Below are 20034 nucleotides of genomic sequence, written 5' to 3' on the forward strand. Positions count from 1 at the left end.
GCATACATGTATATATTTGTTTCTTTTGTAATAACAATGACCAAGAATTGGTCCTGTATAATAAGTAGAAGCAGTGGCTGAAGCAAAAGGTAACGTGTCTGGTATGATAGAAGGAGGAATGTACAGCACCTGCAAGTTAAGCTCTCTCACACATATGAAAGCTCAGGATTGAAGGGTTTTTGTATGTATGTGGACTTTCTTTTTCTTATGGTGTATATCCTACTTGTGTTTAACACATCACCACTTGCTCATTAGCATAAATGAGGAAACTTAACTTTCATTTTATTTTTTATCTTTTATTAAATGATGAATTTTATTTAGCTATATTTTGAAAATTAAATAAATTAATCGTTTTTCATCAATATTTTTTAGTGTTTTTTTAATGTATGCAATTGATTGTGATGTCTGTTTTCAATGTTCAATAATTTTGTTTGAATTTTCTGTTAGGTTTCACTTTTCTAAGTTAATTTTGTCTTAAATTTAACGATTATTCAGAAGTTCATTAGTTGTTCTCTAACAAGTTCAGGTATTAGAAAAGTTTTCAATGTCAACCTTACATTCTGATCAGATTCGAACAGAACACATGCAGGAATTGTGTAAGGAGTATTTAATGTCAAAATTTTGAATAACAGTCAGTTATAGTAGTGAGTAACGTATTTAAAATAAAGTTAGTTATTTAACACATAACACTTGTTGCAGGTCAATTGCATTTTGAAATGCTACACAAGATGAAAAAGTATAATTCAACTATTGATCTAAGCAACCTACTACATAAATCACAACCTTAAATTAACCTAGTTCTAATTAGATTATGTAAAATCATAAAACAAAAACTATACTGAGCAGAATACATTAATTCTTTAGATGAATACCCTCAACATCAACAATAGGTTTGGTCATAACCTCAATACGTCATGAGATTGGGACATTTAAATTAGTCCCAAATTCAAACACAAAGCTAAAAATGAATGTTGATCATAATAATATATAATAAAAATACACAACTAAAAACACACACATATATATATATATATCAAACATTTTAATATTGTTAATGATACTAAGGTTATAAAAGAGCAGGATATAACTCGCATAACAAAAGATAAACTAGTCAGTTGCTTCATGCACTCACTGGTCTCTGTATCTTGATAAACATGACACTGGTATCTAATATTCCTTGTACATGAGTAGTAACTAACAAAAGTATTTTAAAAGTTTCCAACACTGTAACTGTATGGCAGCTTAACCTCCATGTTACTATTTCATTATAGTCAGGTTACAAGAAACTCATGTTTATAAAATTATTAACAAAATGAATAACAATGTCAGTTAATAAAATAACCATGTTAATTTTAATGAATAATAAACATATTATGAGCAGTATCTAACACAATAAATCCAACTATCTCCCCTCCCCCAACAGTAATAAAGTTAAACACTAAAAGTAAACAAAATGTATAAACAATACATAATGTGAAAAGTTACCACAGTGCTAATAAATAATGAAGTACACAGTGAAGTGGCTTGGTAGGCTCAAGCCCTTGCTCTTATGTCCTACAGTGCCTTTATCCCCAGTCATAAAAATTTTCAACAACATACTAAAATACATGCCTTATTCCATATTTTGCTTGCTGCAGGTTACTAGGAAGAAAAATGTTATATTAGCTTTGCAATGAATGACAGACATGTAGGTTTTAGAGTTAAAAAATAATTGTGATATGCTATTAAATTAATTAGATCTTAAGTGTAAGGCCAACTGAATAGGAACAAAAGCCAGATGTATTTGCTCATTGCATACTGTTTCCCTTATGTATTACTGAGGCAACATATAGTCTCTCTCCTAACACATCCTCCTCAAAAAGACTTGCTTTGCAATGCTTGTAAAATGTCCTTTTCATCAATTAGTCCCTTCCTACTTAATGTTGTTGCTTATAAGATTTAAACAAAAAATAGATAAATATGAAAACTAAAGCACTTAACAGGAAGTATTGCAACTAAATTAATAACATAATATTTGTTTATAGTTAAGCAAAATGATGAACTATCTGTATTCTGCCCACCATGGGAATCAAAACCCAGCTTCTAGTGTTGTAACTCTGCAGATACCACTGGGCCCCTAGGGGGCAACATAATGTTTAAACTATGTAATGAACTGTTATAAAGTTTACATTGAATATAAAGAGAGGTAAAACTAATGATAATTCCCACATTAACTCTTTAAACCCATTGTTTTTTGTGGATTCTACTGGAATTATTGTCATAATATCCTAATAATTATAACCATACCTTGAACTTTCTGGTCGGTTTATAAAAGGTAGATAATAACATGGTTTGGATTAGTTTACAGTCAAAAGATGTAAATGTTATTAAATGACATCACCATCTGATGGAGAAGTTGGGATTTCTGGCTGTACACTGCCAGCATCTGCTCAGGGTTAAGGTATATTAAAGTTCTTAATTTGTACCTTAACCAGATGCTGCTAGTGTCCAGGTGTGAACTAGATAATTAGGTTTCAGAATAAAATAGGCTAACAAAATACAATCAAACATGCAGAGTGATGACAATCAAGAAAAAATAAATGCTACACAACATCACTAGAAAGTGTAACAAAGATATGATAAGGTAAATCTGAAAAGTTTCAACACTCATAATACTAGCAGGTGTACTAACTGGCATTATACCCATGACACCACTGCATTTTTGAATATTTGATTCTAAAAGAGGGTTTACTAGCTAGTCCCTGACACATCTAGAAGTTTTAAGTAAACAAAATGTAGTTGTAGTCACAGCACATGGGGTATCACTCAGATGAATCAGTTACTGTCCTACTTATTATTCAAATCAACCAGCTAAATACTCACCTTAAAAGATGTCTCAAGATGAATAAGATGAACACACTCATCTTAAAAGATGCTCCAATATGAATCAGGTGGACACACACTTTACAAGGTCTCACCAAAATGAATCAGGTGGACACACTCACTTTACAAGATCTCACCAAAATGAATCAGGTGGACACACTCACTTTACAAGATCTCACCAAAATGAATCAGGTGGACACACTCACTTTACAAGATCTCACCAAAATGAATCAGGTGGACACACTCACTTTACAAGATCTCACCAAAATGAATCAGGTGGACACACTCACTTTACAAGATCTCACCAAAATGAATCAGGTGGACACACACTTTACAAGATCTCACCAAAATGAATCAGGTGGACACACACACTTTACAAGATCTCACCAAAATGAATCAGGTGGACACACTCACTTTACAAGATCTCACCAAAATGAATCAGGTGGACACACTCACTTTACAAGATCTCACCAAAATGAATCAGGTGGACACACTCACTTTACAAGATCTCACCAAAATGAATCAGGTGGACACACTTTACAAGATCTCACCAAAATGAAGCACTTGTTAACCATCATGATGTCCCTAAAAGAATCAGATGGACACACTCACCTTACAAAATCTCACCAAAATAAAGCAGTTGTTGACTGTCAAGATGTTGCTTGAAGGAAACAATTAGACATTCATTTTACAAGGTGCCAACCAAATGAAGCAGATTTAAATTCACCTTATGAGATATCAACAAGATGAAGGAGTTGACCACTCAACTTACAAGATGCCAACCGAATGTAGCAGTTCTACATTCACCTTACAATATTCTATTGTTCACTATTGATAGTATATCCACATGAAAAATGTTTAAATATGATGCAATTAGCACACAATCAGATACAAATGTGCACTTACTGATTTACTTGTTTATACAGTTTGTTTCTGATCCAAATTTATCATATGTACAGTTATATTTCATTTTGAATAACAATCCATACAGACCCATTAAACAACAAAATTAGATATAATTGGTAACAATACTTTATTAAAATATTTTTACAAAGTTTCATCACAGCTTTGAAAATCAAAACTCTTGAACACCATTAAAATTAACACAAAACCTTCAATATGATCTTTGTTTACAATTTCAGTTTCTGGATGTTCAGATGGAACTACTATAATATTTTATATGTGGTAAACACACAATTCATTGTCCTTTGAGCTATTTTGGTTTAAAGTTGATACAAGGAATCTAGTATATATGTACAGAGGTATATGTGTACTTATAAGAATTACAATGACTTTAACATCTGAACGAAACATATATATATATAAAACAAAATAGTATCTCTATTCTATAAGTTAGTTTATATTTTACAAATAAAATATCGAGCAACTACACCACACATAAAAATTTTAACCTGTAAAAAGACAAATATATATATATATACACACACACATACATAACACTATATTGAAAGGATAAATGCACCAGTGTGTCAGTGTGTGTGATGTGCTTATAAAGATACCATAGAGAACACATTACCTTTCAAGCATTGATAATTTAAACCATATGTTTTCTTTGTCCATATTTTATGTTCAGTAATTTTTGTTATGGGCCTAACTGTTGAAGGTTGTTTTAAATATTATCAAAGTTAAAAAAATGATGCTGTGTTACATTCCCATATCTGTAGATGTTAAAATGAATATAGAAGGTTGTGCAGGTCTCATGAAAGTTTTTGGTTTAGTTGTCTGAATGTTATATATAACACAAAATCATATTTCTATCTTGGATAAATGTTCATATGATACTTTGACAATATCCCCATTCTTTAATACATTTTTATATGATAATTAATTATAAATATTTCTACTTTTGCACACATGTTTATATGCTGCTTGAATAGCTTTTTTTATATTTCTATTCATAAAAAACAACAACTGCATTCCTGCAATTAGTTTAAAGAAGTTATTAGTTTATGCTGTTTCATGCAGGAACGTAGCATGTGATGATGTCAGCTCTAAAACAATTTTTTCTTCAATTTCCTTTCCCTGTTTCAGCTCTTCGTCAGTCATAACAATCGGAACTTGTTTATCCTGAGAAACCAGAACAACTTTCTGCTTCCTGTTGTGAAGCTGATTTGCTATAACCAACTAGAAAGAGAAAAACCAACTTATGAATCTAGATTATTTTCATCAGCTAAGCAAGGTATAACTCAATTAGTAAAGTGGAATTATTTGAATAAATAACAACCAATTTCACATCATTATCACAACAAATAAAACAGCAACGAATAAGACACTGTAATCCATTATCTACTATATAAAATAACAATACAAATCCCTATAATGCAAAAGTTATTCTTGATGGGATAACATGCCTTGAATAAAAACATTTACAACACAATCAAGATTTACAAAATACAGTGAAGATTCTTGCAGATGTTTTTGTCTGTCACTGAATTAAATACCGACACGCAATTATGAAGAATTATTGTGTAGAACTTCAAAAGAGTTCCTCACATGTTATATTTGATAGCTTTAACTCTGGAAGATTAATTAAAAACACAACTGATTTGGCAGAATAAGATGACATTGGCAATATTTCTTTTTTATATATTAAAACAAAATCACTCCACAGAGAACACTAATGTTGTTTATAAGATTACTTGTCCTTTTTCCAAACAAGACTATCATATTTACCCTTAGATAGCTGCAGGCATTTTTGGAAGAACATACATATTTAAGGACACCAAATAGATCCAGTGTACTGTGGAGAACCTTAAGCAATTGATATGACTTTGTATTCAAATTATTTTAAGACCTTAATTAAGGTTAATGACAAACAAGGATCTTTATGCTTAGTCATTCATACACCAAGTCAATTCGGTACATAAATTGCTCTTTATTTTAGAAAAACAAAAAAATCACATTTATCTAGTTATCTTTTTCACTGTTTCTGTATTATGCAATAATCAACTTCTGATTTGATATTTTAGTCAGATTACTATTACTTAGCATAACCATATAACTAAAATAGATTTCACAAGCTGTCCAGACCTCCCACTAATTGAGCATTGTTTGAATTTGTAACTAAAATTACAACTTAAAGCCATATCCAAATGATAAATTAATGCAATCTAGAGGATTTACACCTAAGGGCTAATTTGCCTAAATTATAATAATTTATGTTAATACCAACCTTAAAAGCTTGGCTTTCAAACTCAAACCTAGTATTACAGTTGAAAATATCATTAAATATCCAACTTATTAACCCATACAATGTAATCTTTAGAAACATGAGATAAGTACATGGCTGTTTTAATTGCTGCATTGGTTTATAGATTTGTTCTGGGTACACAGTTTGCTCTAATCATAAGTCAATACTTAAGTATTGATCTATATATCCTGGTATTTACTACAAGAAATGAATTTAAAGTTACTGATAAGGAGCAGGTCTTACAAAATTGTTCATAATGTATTTTCAAAAAAATTATGTAATAATAAATAGTGATTTTGGTGTGCTAACAGTAAGTAACAAAATTCCATTTTTCTATTATCAATTCATGTACAATATTAATGATCAGCAGATAATTTTTTGTTTGCTTTTGGAATTATTTGCATAAAGCTATACAAGAGGTATCTGAACTGGGATGGTTAGTTAGTTAATAGCACCTACCAACACTCTTGGGTTAATCTTGTCTGATCAGATACTGAATTTTGAACATCAATGCCACAGAACAATTGTGAGCCTCAAAGGATGACATACATTTTTGCAGGGCCACAAACCATAAATTCTCAGATTCATAATTTGATCTTGCTAACCACAGAGCCATACACAGTTTCATTCATTGGATAAATATGCAATCAACCAAGTTTCACCAACTGAATAAACAAATTATTCTGTTGTGGTTTCAACCATCAGATGGGCAAAAATACAAAATGGTATTAATTTAAAGTAATGAAGTGATAACATGCAGTCATTTTAATTTGTTTTTTTAATTACTAATTGAAACTAGTGACAGAGTGCATTTGTTCTGTTTCTTTACAACCAGAAAAGATGAGATAGAAAATAGAATAATTTTCTATCACTAAAAACAATTGAATAATGTTGGTTTGGTGTGACCAATAGATTAGAACAATTACTATAATTTGGTATGGTCAGGTACACAATGATGGACCAACATTCCAACACTGATTTCTCATAACGTCTTAAGCAGCATCAGACGTTTGTTTCAGTCTGTTTAAACATGTTAATGGTATATGATCACCTAGAATTGCTATCAGAGAACATAATAATATAAAGGCATATTAATGGTATGTTTAAACAACAAAAACAGCAATTGTAAAGACATAAATACCTTGTGTCCATATTTCTGCAGTGCCTGATAAGCTTTATCTAAGAGGATATCTTCGTCGGTCTCCAACTGTAAACAGGATACAAGTATGAGTTATGGGGTTTTCTTAGCACTTTTAATAGTGCATCTAATCAGCATAAGAATATACAATTTAAATAAAAGTACTCATTTTCTTTATTAAGCACTACAACTTCATGAATGTAGCAAATTCGTGTACATTACATGTTTTCTGACATTTTATATTCTAATTGTGGATTCTTAAAAGCCTCATTACAATTGATGAGAAATAACACACTAGAACAAGATATTCTTTGATAGACTGTTCAGGCAGAGTATTCATGATGAAACTTTGTAGAATGGACGACAACTGCCTGTGGTGGAGACAAGTTTAGAGGACAATGTTTTGAAAGGAGGAAAACTTGTCTACACTTGTGTCTCTACAACAAGCAGTTGCCGTCCATTCTACAAAGTTTCATCACAGAAAAAGACATTTTTGTTTTTAATAGTATATTTTACTGTTTTATAAATCAATATAAAGCACAATATTCCAAGGCCAAGTTCAATATCATTGTTCATGTATCAAACACGTTTTCTGAACATATCTGAACCTTGCAGTAAAATTCTTGCTTGAAAAACATTAGTCATCTGTTTAACTCAATGAATCATATAAAAACGGAATCCTGAAGCTTGTTGATAGAAGAATACATAACAGAAATTCATCCTGTAAATAAAATACCTCTTAAACTTAAAAAATAAAACACACAAGAAATCCTGCATTTTTGTATTTATTTATTGATGTAGTTTCCTGTTATGGAACAGTTTCTTTTGTGTATCAAGTGAAAATTTAACACAAAAGATTATTATTAAAGTATTATAAGTTAAAATGATATAGAAAATACATGTTTGAAACACAACTCATTCAACGATAAAGTTTTTACAATTTCACATTACTGTCTGAATAACTACCTACTTTAAAAGAGGTTACAAAAGCATCAGGAACCCAGAAACGAACAAGGGGCTGCAAAAGTTTGGGAACCAACTGAAGTTGGAGGTTAAGTGGCCCCTCTGCTGAATGGATTTTATGGACAGCCTAAAAAATACATTTTTCGTTTTTTCTTACTTAATTATATTTGTAACTTGTAAAAATTGAAATACAAGTGCTGTAATTTAAAAATAAATTGATTTTTTAATGTTAACTTTTATAATTGAAATACAAATTTTATAAGATTTAAAACCTAAGTATATCACAGAGAAGAATTTATTTTACAGCTGAAAATAATTCAGACAAAAGAAATCCATAAATGATAAAAATTATGCAAACCAAAACAGTTTGTTTGCCATTAAGCATAAAGCAACATAATGGGCTATCTAGGTTGTGTTCACTACAGGTATTGAAACCAAGTTTTAGCATTACAAGTCTTCAGATGTACTGCTGAGCCACTGGGGAACACACAAAGTATAATTCAGAAGTACATATATCACTCTGGGTACATATATCACTGAAATGTGTGTTTCATTTTCTTAAATTGTTCATACGGAATACAATAAAGTACCCAAAAAGACATATTATACCAAACGTTTTTAAATATAGGAGTCCAAAAGCATAAGGTGTGAGGCATAATACATAAAACTGTTACAATGTTATAAAACTGAATATCTCTGAATGCTTTGTTTTAAACATACAATGAAAATGTAACTTACAATACGTGATTGCTCTACTTAGTGGTTCAAAAAATCAGTAAAGATTATAACATTAACAAGCTTGAACAAACAATACTAAATAGAACCAAACAAACTTTAATTAATTTCAAAAGCAAAGAGAAATAAATTAATTTAAGCAATACTTCTCCACCAGCCTACACATAACAAGTAATAAAGGAAAACACTTAAAATTATATAAAAGAAATGACTATAACAAGAAGACAGAAATTACACTGTAAGTAACTTTTGATTTTTCAGTAAATTATAGTACTAATATTCCAATGATTTCTGATGTTTGGGAGATGAAAAATAACTGTAGAATACCATATTTTCATGAGGAACATAGAAGTCTGAGACTGCTGCAGCAAGATAGAGCAGTGCCTTACGTCCTAGTGGTTGGAGTGCTTCGGCTGCTACACGTAACATGTGCAGATATTCAGATAAGGTAGTGAAAGATAGAATCAAAAGTTTTCCAGAGGTTCTTGTTGTCTGATAAGCTTGTAACACTGGAAGTAGATCCTTGACCTTATCTGGAGCCACTAAGAAAAACTAATTCTTTAAGGCTCGTATTTATATTTTACAATACAACAGCTTGAAAAATAGCATCTGAAGTGTGTAGCATTGCAAAGTATTAAAAATATCATGTAACCTTCTGACAGAACAGATTTTAATATCTAACAGTAATAGAATTATTTATTCAACACCTTACTAGAATACTAAATATGTTTACTGAAAGAAAAGAGAACAAAATATTTAAAGATCTGACAAAACTGGATTATTCTTAATGTTTATGATAATATCTAAGATAACATCATTAACAATCCTAACATAGTCAATTGTCTCAAATATTTCTTTTTATATGTTTGTCTCAGAAAGTTATTATTGCACAACTCTTCTTAATTTGAAACTGACAGAGAAGACAGTTGGTCAATAGCAACCCCCACTGCCAACCCTTGATGATTTCTTGTTCGGCTAAAAGTAGGATTTGACTGTCACTAATATAGGACAGTCACAAATATAGTTTGTTTTCTCAGCAACAGTCCATATACTAGAAACCCTCAAAGTCCAAACACACTAAGTCATAACTCCTCTCAACTGCCTGAGTTTCATGATATGCTCATTTTCTGTTGATTTACCAATAGATGCAGCATATACAACACTGAAGAAAAAAGAATCCTACATATAAATTTGATTAGTGTTGACAACATTCTGGTGACTGCAACATTAGAGCCACATAAGAACACAAAAAGTCACCTTCACACGTTTTCAAACACTGCAAATCAAATAAACACAACATAATCATAGAAAACACTCAAATACCAAATAAAGAAACAAACATAAACAAATGCAAAATTAAAGAAGCCTTACTTATACAACAACTCAAGCCCAAAATAAACCAATACAAAGAAACACCTTTATACCTATATTAATAAATATAATTCAAAATCTAAGCACACCCTCTACATTCCTACATTCAATTACACAATCATCTTCAAACATATGGTCAGCTATCGGTCAGTTTCCTCTTTCTTCCTTTGTGAACCTGATGATGACCGAAGAAGGTCAAAACATTGTTTGCTCCTGTGCATAGTGCTTTCTCCATCCATACTAGCCATTTTTATATATATATTTTTCTTGTCATCATGGATAAGAACCACTGATTGAAGTGATGAGGCTATTTATATTTAGTGGAAAGAATGATAGAACTATGTACACAATCATAAATTGTTAACAAGAAAAAGTCATCTTCAGCTAAAACAGTTTTATATCCCTAACAGGATGGTTGGCCTCTAAAATTGGTTGACTTCAGATGTGACAGATGGAGTTAATTTAAGGGAGATCAAGGGAAAGTTTGATATATACTTAAATCACAAAGGCTGGCTTTGAGGTTTTATCTTTAGGGTTTAGTCTAATTTAGTGTATAAGACAGCCTAGATGGACAAAAGGTCCCATATTGATGTTTTATATTACATTAATTATTTTCCAATATATACTTTACCACTCAGAAAAGTATTAAGCTATTAGATTTAAATGAAAAGTACAAAAAAAAAGCAATCTTAATTAAACATACTTTATTTCAGTAATTAACTAGAATTTATCTCTCCATATAACTAACAGTACATTATTGACAAATCAGGTTTAAATGTCAAAAGCCAATGAAACAGTTGAAAGTTAACAGGTCTAAAAGTTAACACAGAAACAAATTAACTGCAAGTTATTTTTATGCATTGCTCTTAATTTATCCCTTAGAGTTAGGAATGAGAAGCATTTAAAAAATAGCATTCTAGCTTTCTTTCTTTTTTTTTGTCTCCTACAACAAACAAATTAATAGGAATGTGAAACATGAATATCTGCAGTTAACTTGTTTTTATAACAATTTTTTAGTTTATTGGCTTTCCAAAAAGTTAAAAAGTATTATTTGCATATATATATATATAAAAAAACACTTATGTTTTTTTCTCATTGTCCAGCTCAAATGATGAGATCTGGTACTGAACAAAAAGCTTCTTAAATAGTGACTTGTGGGAGATAAAAACCAAATTGATGAAAAGGAGTCTAAAGTAGTTAATACAATAAAAAAAATCACTTCTGATAAAATTTTAATTGTTAAAGGTTGAATTTAGGAAATTTGAACACACATACATTTTTAACCGTTCAGAAGCTACAAGCAAACAACAAATTTGAAGTTTCAAGTCTACAATGTCTCCAGAAGTTTCAGGTCTACAATGTCTCCACAACAAACCATAACCCACACCACTTTGGAAGAATTGAAAGAGAAACCAAAACCTTGCTCCAAGTTCTATTTTAAGCCACCACTCATTCAGAACTTTTGGAAATAACAAATGCAATTCACATATCAACTGTATTTACATGTATTACAATACCAATGCTTATACCTTTGCAAAAACAATAAAATTTATGATTTAAATAGTCTGTTAATCTTTTCTGAAATTTTTCAAAATATTATTATGTTTGATAGAAAAGACAAGTGAATATTTCAAACTGAAATAAATGTAAAATGGTACCAGCAATGCAAGAATTTCCATGATGATCGTGAGCAATATGGAGTATCTCGAGAAGAGAAGATGAGGGAAAATGTCGAGTGAAAGGTTCCAGGCTCTGGCTGCGGTGTAAAAATATTACCGCATAGCCATGAGTTAAAAAATATCTATTTCTCAAGGTAAGGAAAACTTTATTAATAAAATATATCATATAAAAACTTATTTAATTTCACTAAATTTGAGTGAATAAAACAACAAAGATTTATTCATTATCTCAAATTACACTAAAAAAACAACAAACAGGAATATGCTTGCATGTTTAAGTTCGTTTTAAAGTGCCCTCAAATCATCTGTTTTTTCATTATGTAGCCAGATTTACAAATTAAAAATGAGAAACACTGAGATTATAAAAAAATATGCAACAGCTACTATTCACAGTGATCTATGTTTCACATAAATAGTAAATCTATCAATTCCCTTTACTAAATACTGTAACATAATTGGAACATTTTAATATTCAATTTATGGATTTTAACATGTTTCCCAAATTAATGTGAAATTATTCAGTGGCACAGCTTTTCATTTGTCAGTTCAGATTAGGATCAACCTTTTCACATACAACACATTTACACATGCCAGGGATTATAAAAACGCGACCTTTACAGAGAGCCACCTATCTATACAAACTGGGGATTTTAACAATGTAATATTCACATACAGCAACCTGTCAACACAAGCTAAGAATTTTGACAACAAAATTTCCAAATATACCCACTTATCTGTACAAGCCGCAAGTTTTAAAAATTGGATCTCAACATAGAGTCACTTTTCAATACAAGTCATGAACTTTAAATATGTAAGTTCTATCAAGTGTTTTTCAGTAACACTTTGAAGTGTTCTGTCTAATTCATACTTAACCAAATATTTCATTTGTGATATTTGTCATTTATTTTTGTTTAGTGTATATCTTAACTTGTGCACCTAATCAAAAATATAAAAATATTGCATTACTCTAGTTATGCATTTATTACAATATTACAGAAATATTACTCATGCCAATAATTAGATACTTCCTAAATTCACTGAAACCTATTAAAATGTATTCATGTTTGATAAAGATTACGATCTTAAAATCATAACAGTAAGACTATCAACAATATTTCCAACTGTAAAAAAACACAAAACTTTAACTGAACCCCTACAATGTACATATTTCTAGTGTATTTAGCTGACATAAAGCAAACAGATCAGATACAGAAAAAAATGCTTGATGCTAAGTAAATTCCATAATGATTATGAACAATCTGTGTAGACAGGTAAACAGAATATTAAAAAAAACAACAAGAAACAATTTACAGCAAATAACTTTAGTACTTAACATATTAGTAAAGCTCCCCAGAGGTTTGCCTGCATGAAATTTTTTGTAGATATCCATATCAAACATTTGCTGGATAGAAACAAGATTGAACAAGATGATTACTTTAATTCTAAGTTTTAAAAAATTGGAGAGTTTAATGAATGATAAAGCTCCTCGATCAAAGGTTTTGAAAGAGGTTACAGATTAAATATGCAAGCCATTTGCTATTGCTTCTTGTAAGTTTTAATTAACAGCAAAGCCACAATTGAACTATCTATAGTGTAAACCATGGAGAATCTTACCCTCTTTTTAGCACTGTTAATCTATACACTTACTTAAAGGGTACTTCTTGTAAGTCTCTTAATAGGGGCCAGGCATCATAAGTTCAGAAAATGAGTCATGATGCTCCAATTTTCAAAGAGGGCAATGAAAATTGTCCCAGTAATTATAAGTATACTTACCATAAATCAGTGGTAAGAAACATTTTTGGAAGTCTTTTAAATAATATTTTGCAATGCCATTTAACAAAGTTATAACCCGTTGAACAGTCAACATGGTTTCACTAAGAGGTAAAGTTGCCTAACTAATATCTTTATGTTCTTTAAGGAAATTACTGGTTATGTAGATTTGGGTAAGGGTGTGGATTTTGTGTAACTTAGGCTTTCAGAAAGTAGTTGATAAGATGCCATATAAAAATCTTGCTAGAAAGTTATTTCTGCAGGTATGGGGATGAGCTAGCTCATTGGTAAAAAGTGGTTATAAAGAAAAAACAGAAATGGAGTTGAGTAAAACTGCAATGTGATCACAAAAAGAGGTACCTCAAGGTTCAATGTCAGAACCTTTGCTCTTTTTGATTTTCATCAATTATATAAATGAAAGAACTGTCAATAAATTAGTTAAATGTCCTGATGATATTAAGGCCTTAAGTGTTGTTAGCTGTATGGATGCTACTGCTTTACAAAAGGATTTAGATCATTTGGTGAGTTGAGCAGATAAATGGCAGATAGCTTTGAATTACAATAAATCCAAGGCAGTATATGTGGATTATAATTGTAAGTGCACAGCTGGTCTTAGTGTTTGCAAAGCCAAAAAAAGAAGTAGTGTCCAGAATCTATTTCTATAAGTCAAATAACAATGGTACAAAAACATATGCTGTTACAATATTAATGTACAAGCTTGCTGGTTGACAAAGAGGTGCCAACCAACTCGTATCTTTTCTATTAGGCCACTGTGCACTTACCACAACAACTTGAACTTGTTAGATTATGATCCCTTAAATGGTCACCGTAAATAACTCTGAATATTTTATTGGATTTCAAACATCAAGTGTTGGGCCCAAAGCTACTGCCTAGTTTGCTTCACCCTAGGGCTAGTTTTGTACAAGTTTCCTTTTTCAATGGAATAATCTTACTGGTGTTATGGAGAAAAAGACCTCAAGCCATCCAAGCAGTGTGCTGCTGCTGGTTGTACAGCAAATAAGATTTTAGATTATACCTACAGAAATATTAAATACAAGTCTAAATAAGTTATAATTTCATTGTATAGGACACCGGTTATTCCAAGTTTGGAGTATTATGTTCACTCTTGGGCTCCTCACTTAAGGACATTAAAATATTGGAAAGGTTTCAGAGGAGATTCACCAAGATGATACCTGGAATGAAAATGTTGTCATGTGAGGACAAGTTAAGATCTCTGAGCTTGTTTTCTCTTGAAAGAAGTAAAGTTAAAAAAGATCTCATTTAAGTGTTTTAGACTGTTAAACACACTGTTAGTGTGTCGTATTTTTCATATTTAATAGTAAGAATACTAGAGGGGCATGAATATAAATTTTAGCAGGATAACAAATCATCAGAAAATCAGCTATGACACATATTTTTCTAACAGCATAATTGACAATATAGTATCCACAATACTCTAGAACTATTGGATAAATTTTCTAGATACTAATAGTACAAAAAAATTTCGTGTGTCTTAATATATAGATAAAGAATATCATTGGTAAAGTTAATTAAATATACTTTTCTTAAATACTTAAAATGTGTTGTTTCATCAGCTGGATACCCTAGCTGTTAATGATATGTTTGACAGTAAACTAAATAATATCTTAAAAGGTTTGGCCACCTAAGTGATTTAGGATATTTCTAAATACATCTATTGACCTTACAATACAAAACATCTATGATTAAAAATAAAATTATTCAAATCAGATATATTAAAGATTCTAACCAAAACTATTAATGAAAATAACAATCAAGAAATAAAGAGTGTAAATCTTACTTACAGAACATAAAAAAACACTGTTCCTTGACTTCAAGTACTGTCATATAATTAGTTAATAAAAGATAAATGAATTAATGTAAATCATAAAAACAGGGTTTGCTCCATTTATTAGAAAAATGATAGTATTGTTTGTTTGTTTTTATACAAAGTTAACACTGATTTATAGTTTTTGTGAGTTTTGTCAAAATGACATTTAATTAAATCTGATAAAAATATTGTTAATTTCTGTTTTTTACTGTGAGAATAGAATGGAATAGTACTAATATTATTCTTAAATCTTGCCTTTAATTGACAGACTGTAAATTAAAATGTGTCATCAATGAGAAGAAAGGATACTCGGTAGAAGCAGCTCCTCTGGTGCCAGCACTAAAGTTGTCTATGTATCTTACAGTGTTATGTTCTAAGGGCACAGTTGTTCCACCAGACTGAAATACAAGAAATAATAAAAGAACTTATTAAAAAAAAATGATAAATTATTAAAATTAAAAGAAAAATTATTAACAATTTGAAACAACCATCTCCTTGAGGTGAATAATTATCATCTATATCTATTCCTAATTCCAAAATAAACTAAATATTACATATGACATTACAGCTGTTATATATCGAAGAGATTAAATCTCTTATATTAAAGCTGTATAAATATTTACATATGGGCTAGTGCATTCTAAGTATTTTTATTTACATAGTTGATTTTACAATCAAAATAATAAGTTTTTCTAAATCATCTGTATTTTCTTTTTACTTAAAACATTTCTTGTGAGATAAAGTAAAATTGTAGTTCCTCTAAATGCATCAAATTGTAAAAATTTTACTTTAAGAAAATATTCTGTTAGTACAACAACCCCTAACATTTCTTTGCCCCTTTATGGTATTTAATATAACTTAAAAGTTCTGAGAGACATCCTATCTTTTTTTTAAAAAATGGCAACTCCATGGCTCCAATGTTTAAATGTCTTGCACGTATATTGACATAAATTCACATGCCTTTATCTACAATTTCTTATATTATCTATATTTTCTGCAGTTGCAAAATTTAAATTCCTAAAAAGTTGCAATCAAATGTCATATTTTGTAAAGCACTACTACATCAGCAGAAACACCAATAATCATAAGTATTTCATAACATTTAGTATCTCATTCTCAAGGCAAAAATTTCCCTACACAAAACATTATCTGTTCTTTATGTACAGATAGGTATAATACTGTTCAATAATGTTAAAATACAAGAAAACTCTTTCAGAACACTTAAAAGAAAATTTTAAGTGATGTTTCATATCTCAAAGCTTAAAGAAAATTGAATACATAGCTTGTGAGGGCTTCAATGCTTAATTTAAAACCTAATGGACATAAAACAAATTAATAACTGCTGAAACTGTTTGCTACTCATAAAACAAAAACAAGGTGGATAAAAAAAGATTCAGAGCCATAAAATGTAAATTTTAAACAAACTTGTAGATATGTTTAACTCATAATAATTTTTAATTCTTTTATATTATTTTGCTTGATTATTGTTATGGGTGGAAGTTTATTCTCAATCTGCTAATTATTCATCAGTCACCCTTCTCATACTTACATTACTTTATATGTGTTAGTAAATGTGTTATCAGGCTACTAATAGAAATGCAGGGAAAATATTAGAAACTAAACAAATAACACTTAACTTGGTCTTGGCAATGGATTTAATATATCATGAACTTAATGAAATTTGGTTTATAAAGCTTGATTTGGGGTGAGGGCACTATGGTAGATGCAGCTATTCCAACTTGCACAAAATTTGAATAGAATTGTATACAGGTCAATTACTATATCAGATTCTTAAGTTACATAAGAAATTATTGAAAAATAGGTTGGAAAACTAGCTTGATTATACACAAGAGCAAATTATCATAAGAAATTTTGTGATTGGATGAAAGTTTTTAGTGGTGTTTCCTGAATGCTGGCATTAAAACTTGCTGCTGTTTATTATTCAAACATGAGGTATAAATTACACGTTTATTTATAACATCAAACTGATGGTTTAAAATTATAAACTGAAGACTTCTAGTGTAGTAACCTTGGTGACATATATTGTCTGTACTGTAACTGTGCTGTATATAGCAAACTTACTATTTGATGTATTCAATGTATATTGTAGCTTTTTATAATTGTATAATATATACCATTTAAACAACTAATATAATTATTTCATAAATTATTTAATGATGTAACGTCATTTGTTTCGTTACATGTTATATTTGATATGACTGATTACATATAAACTAAAATATATCTCAATAATAATACACTCTACTGAGCTGCATTAGTAGTATTACAACTAGTACAAGGACAAGTTATCGTTATAATTTAACTTTTTTAAGTTACACATATATACAAAGAATAATAATATTAGCACCAATGTAATTATTAAACGTCTAAAATTATACCGTTACAAGTACTACGGGTAACTGTTCTCTTCTATGTTTTTCACAAAACTCATTAATTTCATTTCTGACAGAGGATATATTTCTTGGTTCAGGATTCTCACGATAAAATTCTTCCAAACTGAACGCTGCCATCAGGAAATATTGCCCTCTGCAATTTATTAAATTTTATTTTGGCCAGAAATATTAACATTTCCATAACAAAAGGAATTTGAACTAGATAAACTATTTTATTTTTAAATATATATTTCTATTCCATTTATATCATTATATTTTAATTGTATAGAGATAAATATAGCTTTAATTGGAACATCAAAACATTGGAGTTTAATATTGATAAATTCATGTCGAAAAATTAGTTAAGTTTGTTGATGTATATATACAGGCCCAGCATGGCCAGGTGGGTTAAGATGTTTGATACGTTTGCCCTTTCAGCCGTGGGTGCGATATATAGTGATGGTCAATCCCACTATTCGTTGCTAAAAAAAGTAGCTCAAGATTAGCTGTCTTACACTACTAAATTAGGGACGGTTAGTGCAGATAGCCTTCGCGTAGCTTTGTGCGAAATTAAAAAAAATAAAATAAAATAATAATGTTGTTGTTCTTTTTGAATTAAGCACAAAGTTACACAATGAGCTAACTGCACTCTGCCCACCACGGGTATTGCAACCCGATTTCTGGAGTTTTAAGTCCGCAAACATTCCCCTGTATCACTACGGATGTTATTGTTTAGAATTAAGCACAAAGCTACACAATGGGCTATCTGTGATTTGCCCACCACAGGTATCGAAAATCGGTTTTTAGCGTTGTAACTCCGCAGACATACCGCTGAGCCACAGAGGGGCAAATAATAATGATATATATATATATATATACACACATACATAAAACTTCCAGAAAAACACGTGGCAGATGGTATTTAATTATAATAAGCGCAAAGTTCTTAATGTGGATTATCATAAGTTATACATATAATTAAAATGGGTATCCTCTTACTTATGCAGGCTAGAGAAAAGGTTTGGGTTATGTAATTCATTCCAAATAATGTTTTATTACAAATGTTAAAGCTAATATGAATATCATTTGTATATATGTATATAAATATCGACTACGAGACTAAAATGATTATTATTTCGTTATATATATCATAATTAGGTATCAACTGGAGCTAATGGCTAGCGTGCCCAGATTCTGAGTTCAAGGTTCGCATCCCTTTGACGCAAAACATGCATCGCATTTCTGGGATAAGAGTGACAGTCAAATCACAATATTTGGTCAGGCCAGTGTAGTTCAAGAGTTATTGATGGATGTTGTTGACTATTAAACTTTCCTGTAGTCCATCAGCTGACCATTATGAATGGTTACACTCGGATAACTCGTGTAGTTTTGTGCGAAACATCTAAATAAAGAAACACGAATTTCTATATTGTGTGCAGTTTTCTCTGCAGGTAGGACTGAAGAAAGAAAGTGATAGGATAGTTTAAACAAAGCCTTTAAAACTTATTAGAGGATTAATAAGTTGATGCATCAATTTTTTTCTTGTATAGTTCGAAAATATATTAATCATATATTAAACATGATAACAAAATTTTAGATAACTAGAATACAAATTAAAAAGTAATGTAATAACTGCTGGCAAACCAAAACTTAGTACAGACATTAATAAACAAGCAGCATAACTCTCGATGTAGCGAATTTAAAAACAACAACAAAAGAATTGTGAAAGAGAATCAAATATTAAAAAAATAATAATTCATCAGAGAATAAAACACAATGTTTCAATTTTAAATTTCTTCTTAATATCTAGAATAATATTGAGCAATAATTAAGAATACTTCTTTCTCACGAACTAACTCGTTTTAAGATCGAAATAGGCATTTTTATTTAGTGTTTAGACCACTGGATTGCGTCTCATGTGATCAACTATTACCATAAATCTACATAATTTTCACAACATTAATACTTTCACGTCAGTGCTACGGGAAGCTTGTGTTAGTTTCATAATTCAGACATACTAGAAAATAACGTGCTCTAGATAGAAGGTGAGTTAGCAACTTAGC

General features: G+C 30.2%; 1 protein-coding gene across 3 annotated transcripts; it reads right to left on the reverse strand.

The window, feature by feature from the left end:
• Positions 1-3876: 3876 nt before the first annotated feature.
• Positions 3877-18123, reverse strand: Ppcs (phosphopantothenoylcysteine synthetase). 3 transcript variants are annotated; one of them, XM_076476677.1, is made up of 7 exons: positions 17978-18123; positions 15888-15976; positions 11939-12081; positions 9237-9451; positions 8182-8301; positions 7215-7280; positions 3877-5007 (listed from the first exon to the last, which is right to left on the reverse strand). In XM_076476677.1, the coding sequence occupies exons 1-7, from the start codon at positions 18107-18109 to the stop codon at positions 4831-4833; spliced, it is 942 nt and encodes a 313-aa protein (XP_076332792.1). In that variant the 5' UTR covers positions 18110-18123; the 3' UTR covers positions 3877-4830. The 3 variants fall into 3 exon arrangements, with proteins under 3 accessions (XP_076332792.1, XP_076332793.1, XP_076332794.1); XM_076476678.1 differs by having other exon boundaries at positions 9237-9442; positions 17978-18120; XM_076476679.1 differs by lacking the exon at positions 8182-8301 and having other exon boundaries at positions 17978-18120.
• Between the last annotated feature and the right edge of the window lie 1911 nt (positions 18124-20034).

The sequence above is a fragment of the Tachypleus tridentatus genome, chromosome 13 (genome assembly GCF_004210375.1).
Source record: "Tachypleus tridentatus isolate NWPU-2018 chromosome 13, ASM421037v1, whole genome shotgun sequence".
NCBI lineage: Eukaryota > Metazoa > Arthropoda > Merostomata > Xiphosura > Limulidae > Tachypleus > Tachypleus tridentatus.

Coding starts and splice junctions, on each gene's coding strand:
- Ppcs (XM_076476677.1), bottom strand. CDS start 18,109: ATGGCAGCGTTCAGTTTGGAAGAATTTTATCGTGAGAATCCTGAACCA. Junction 9,452..11,938: donor TGGAAATTCTTGCATTGCTG/GTACCATTTTAC, acceptor AGTTTTTCTTAG/TGGCTCCAGATAAGGTCAAG. Junction 8,302..9,236: donor ATGTTCCTCATGAAAATATG/GTATTCTACAGT, acceptor TGTATTTTTTAG/GCTGTCCATAAAATCCATTC.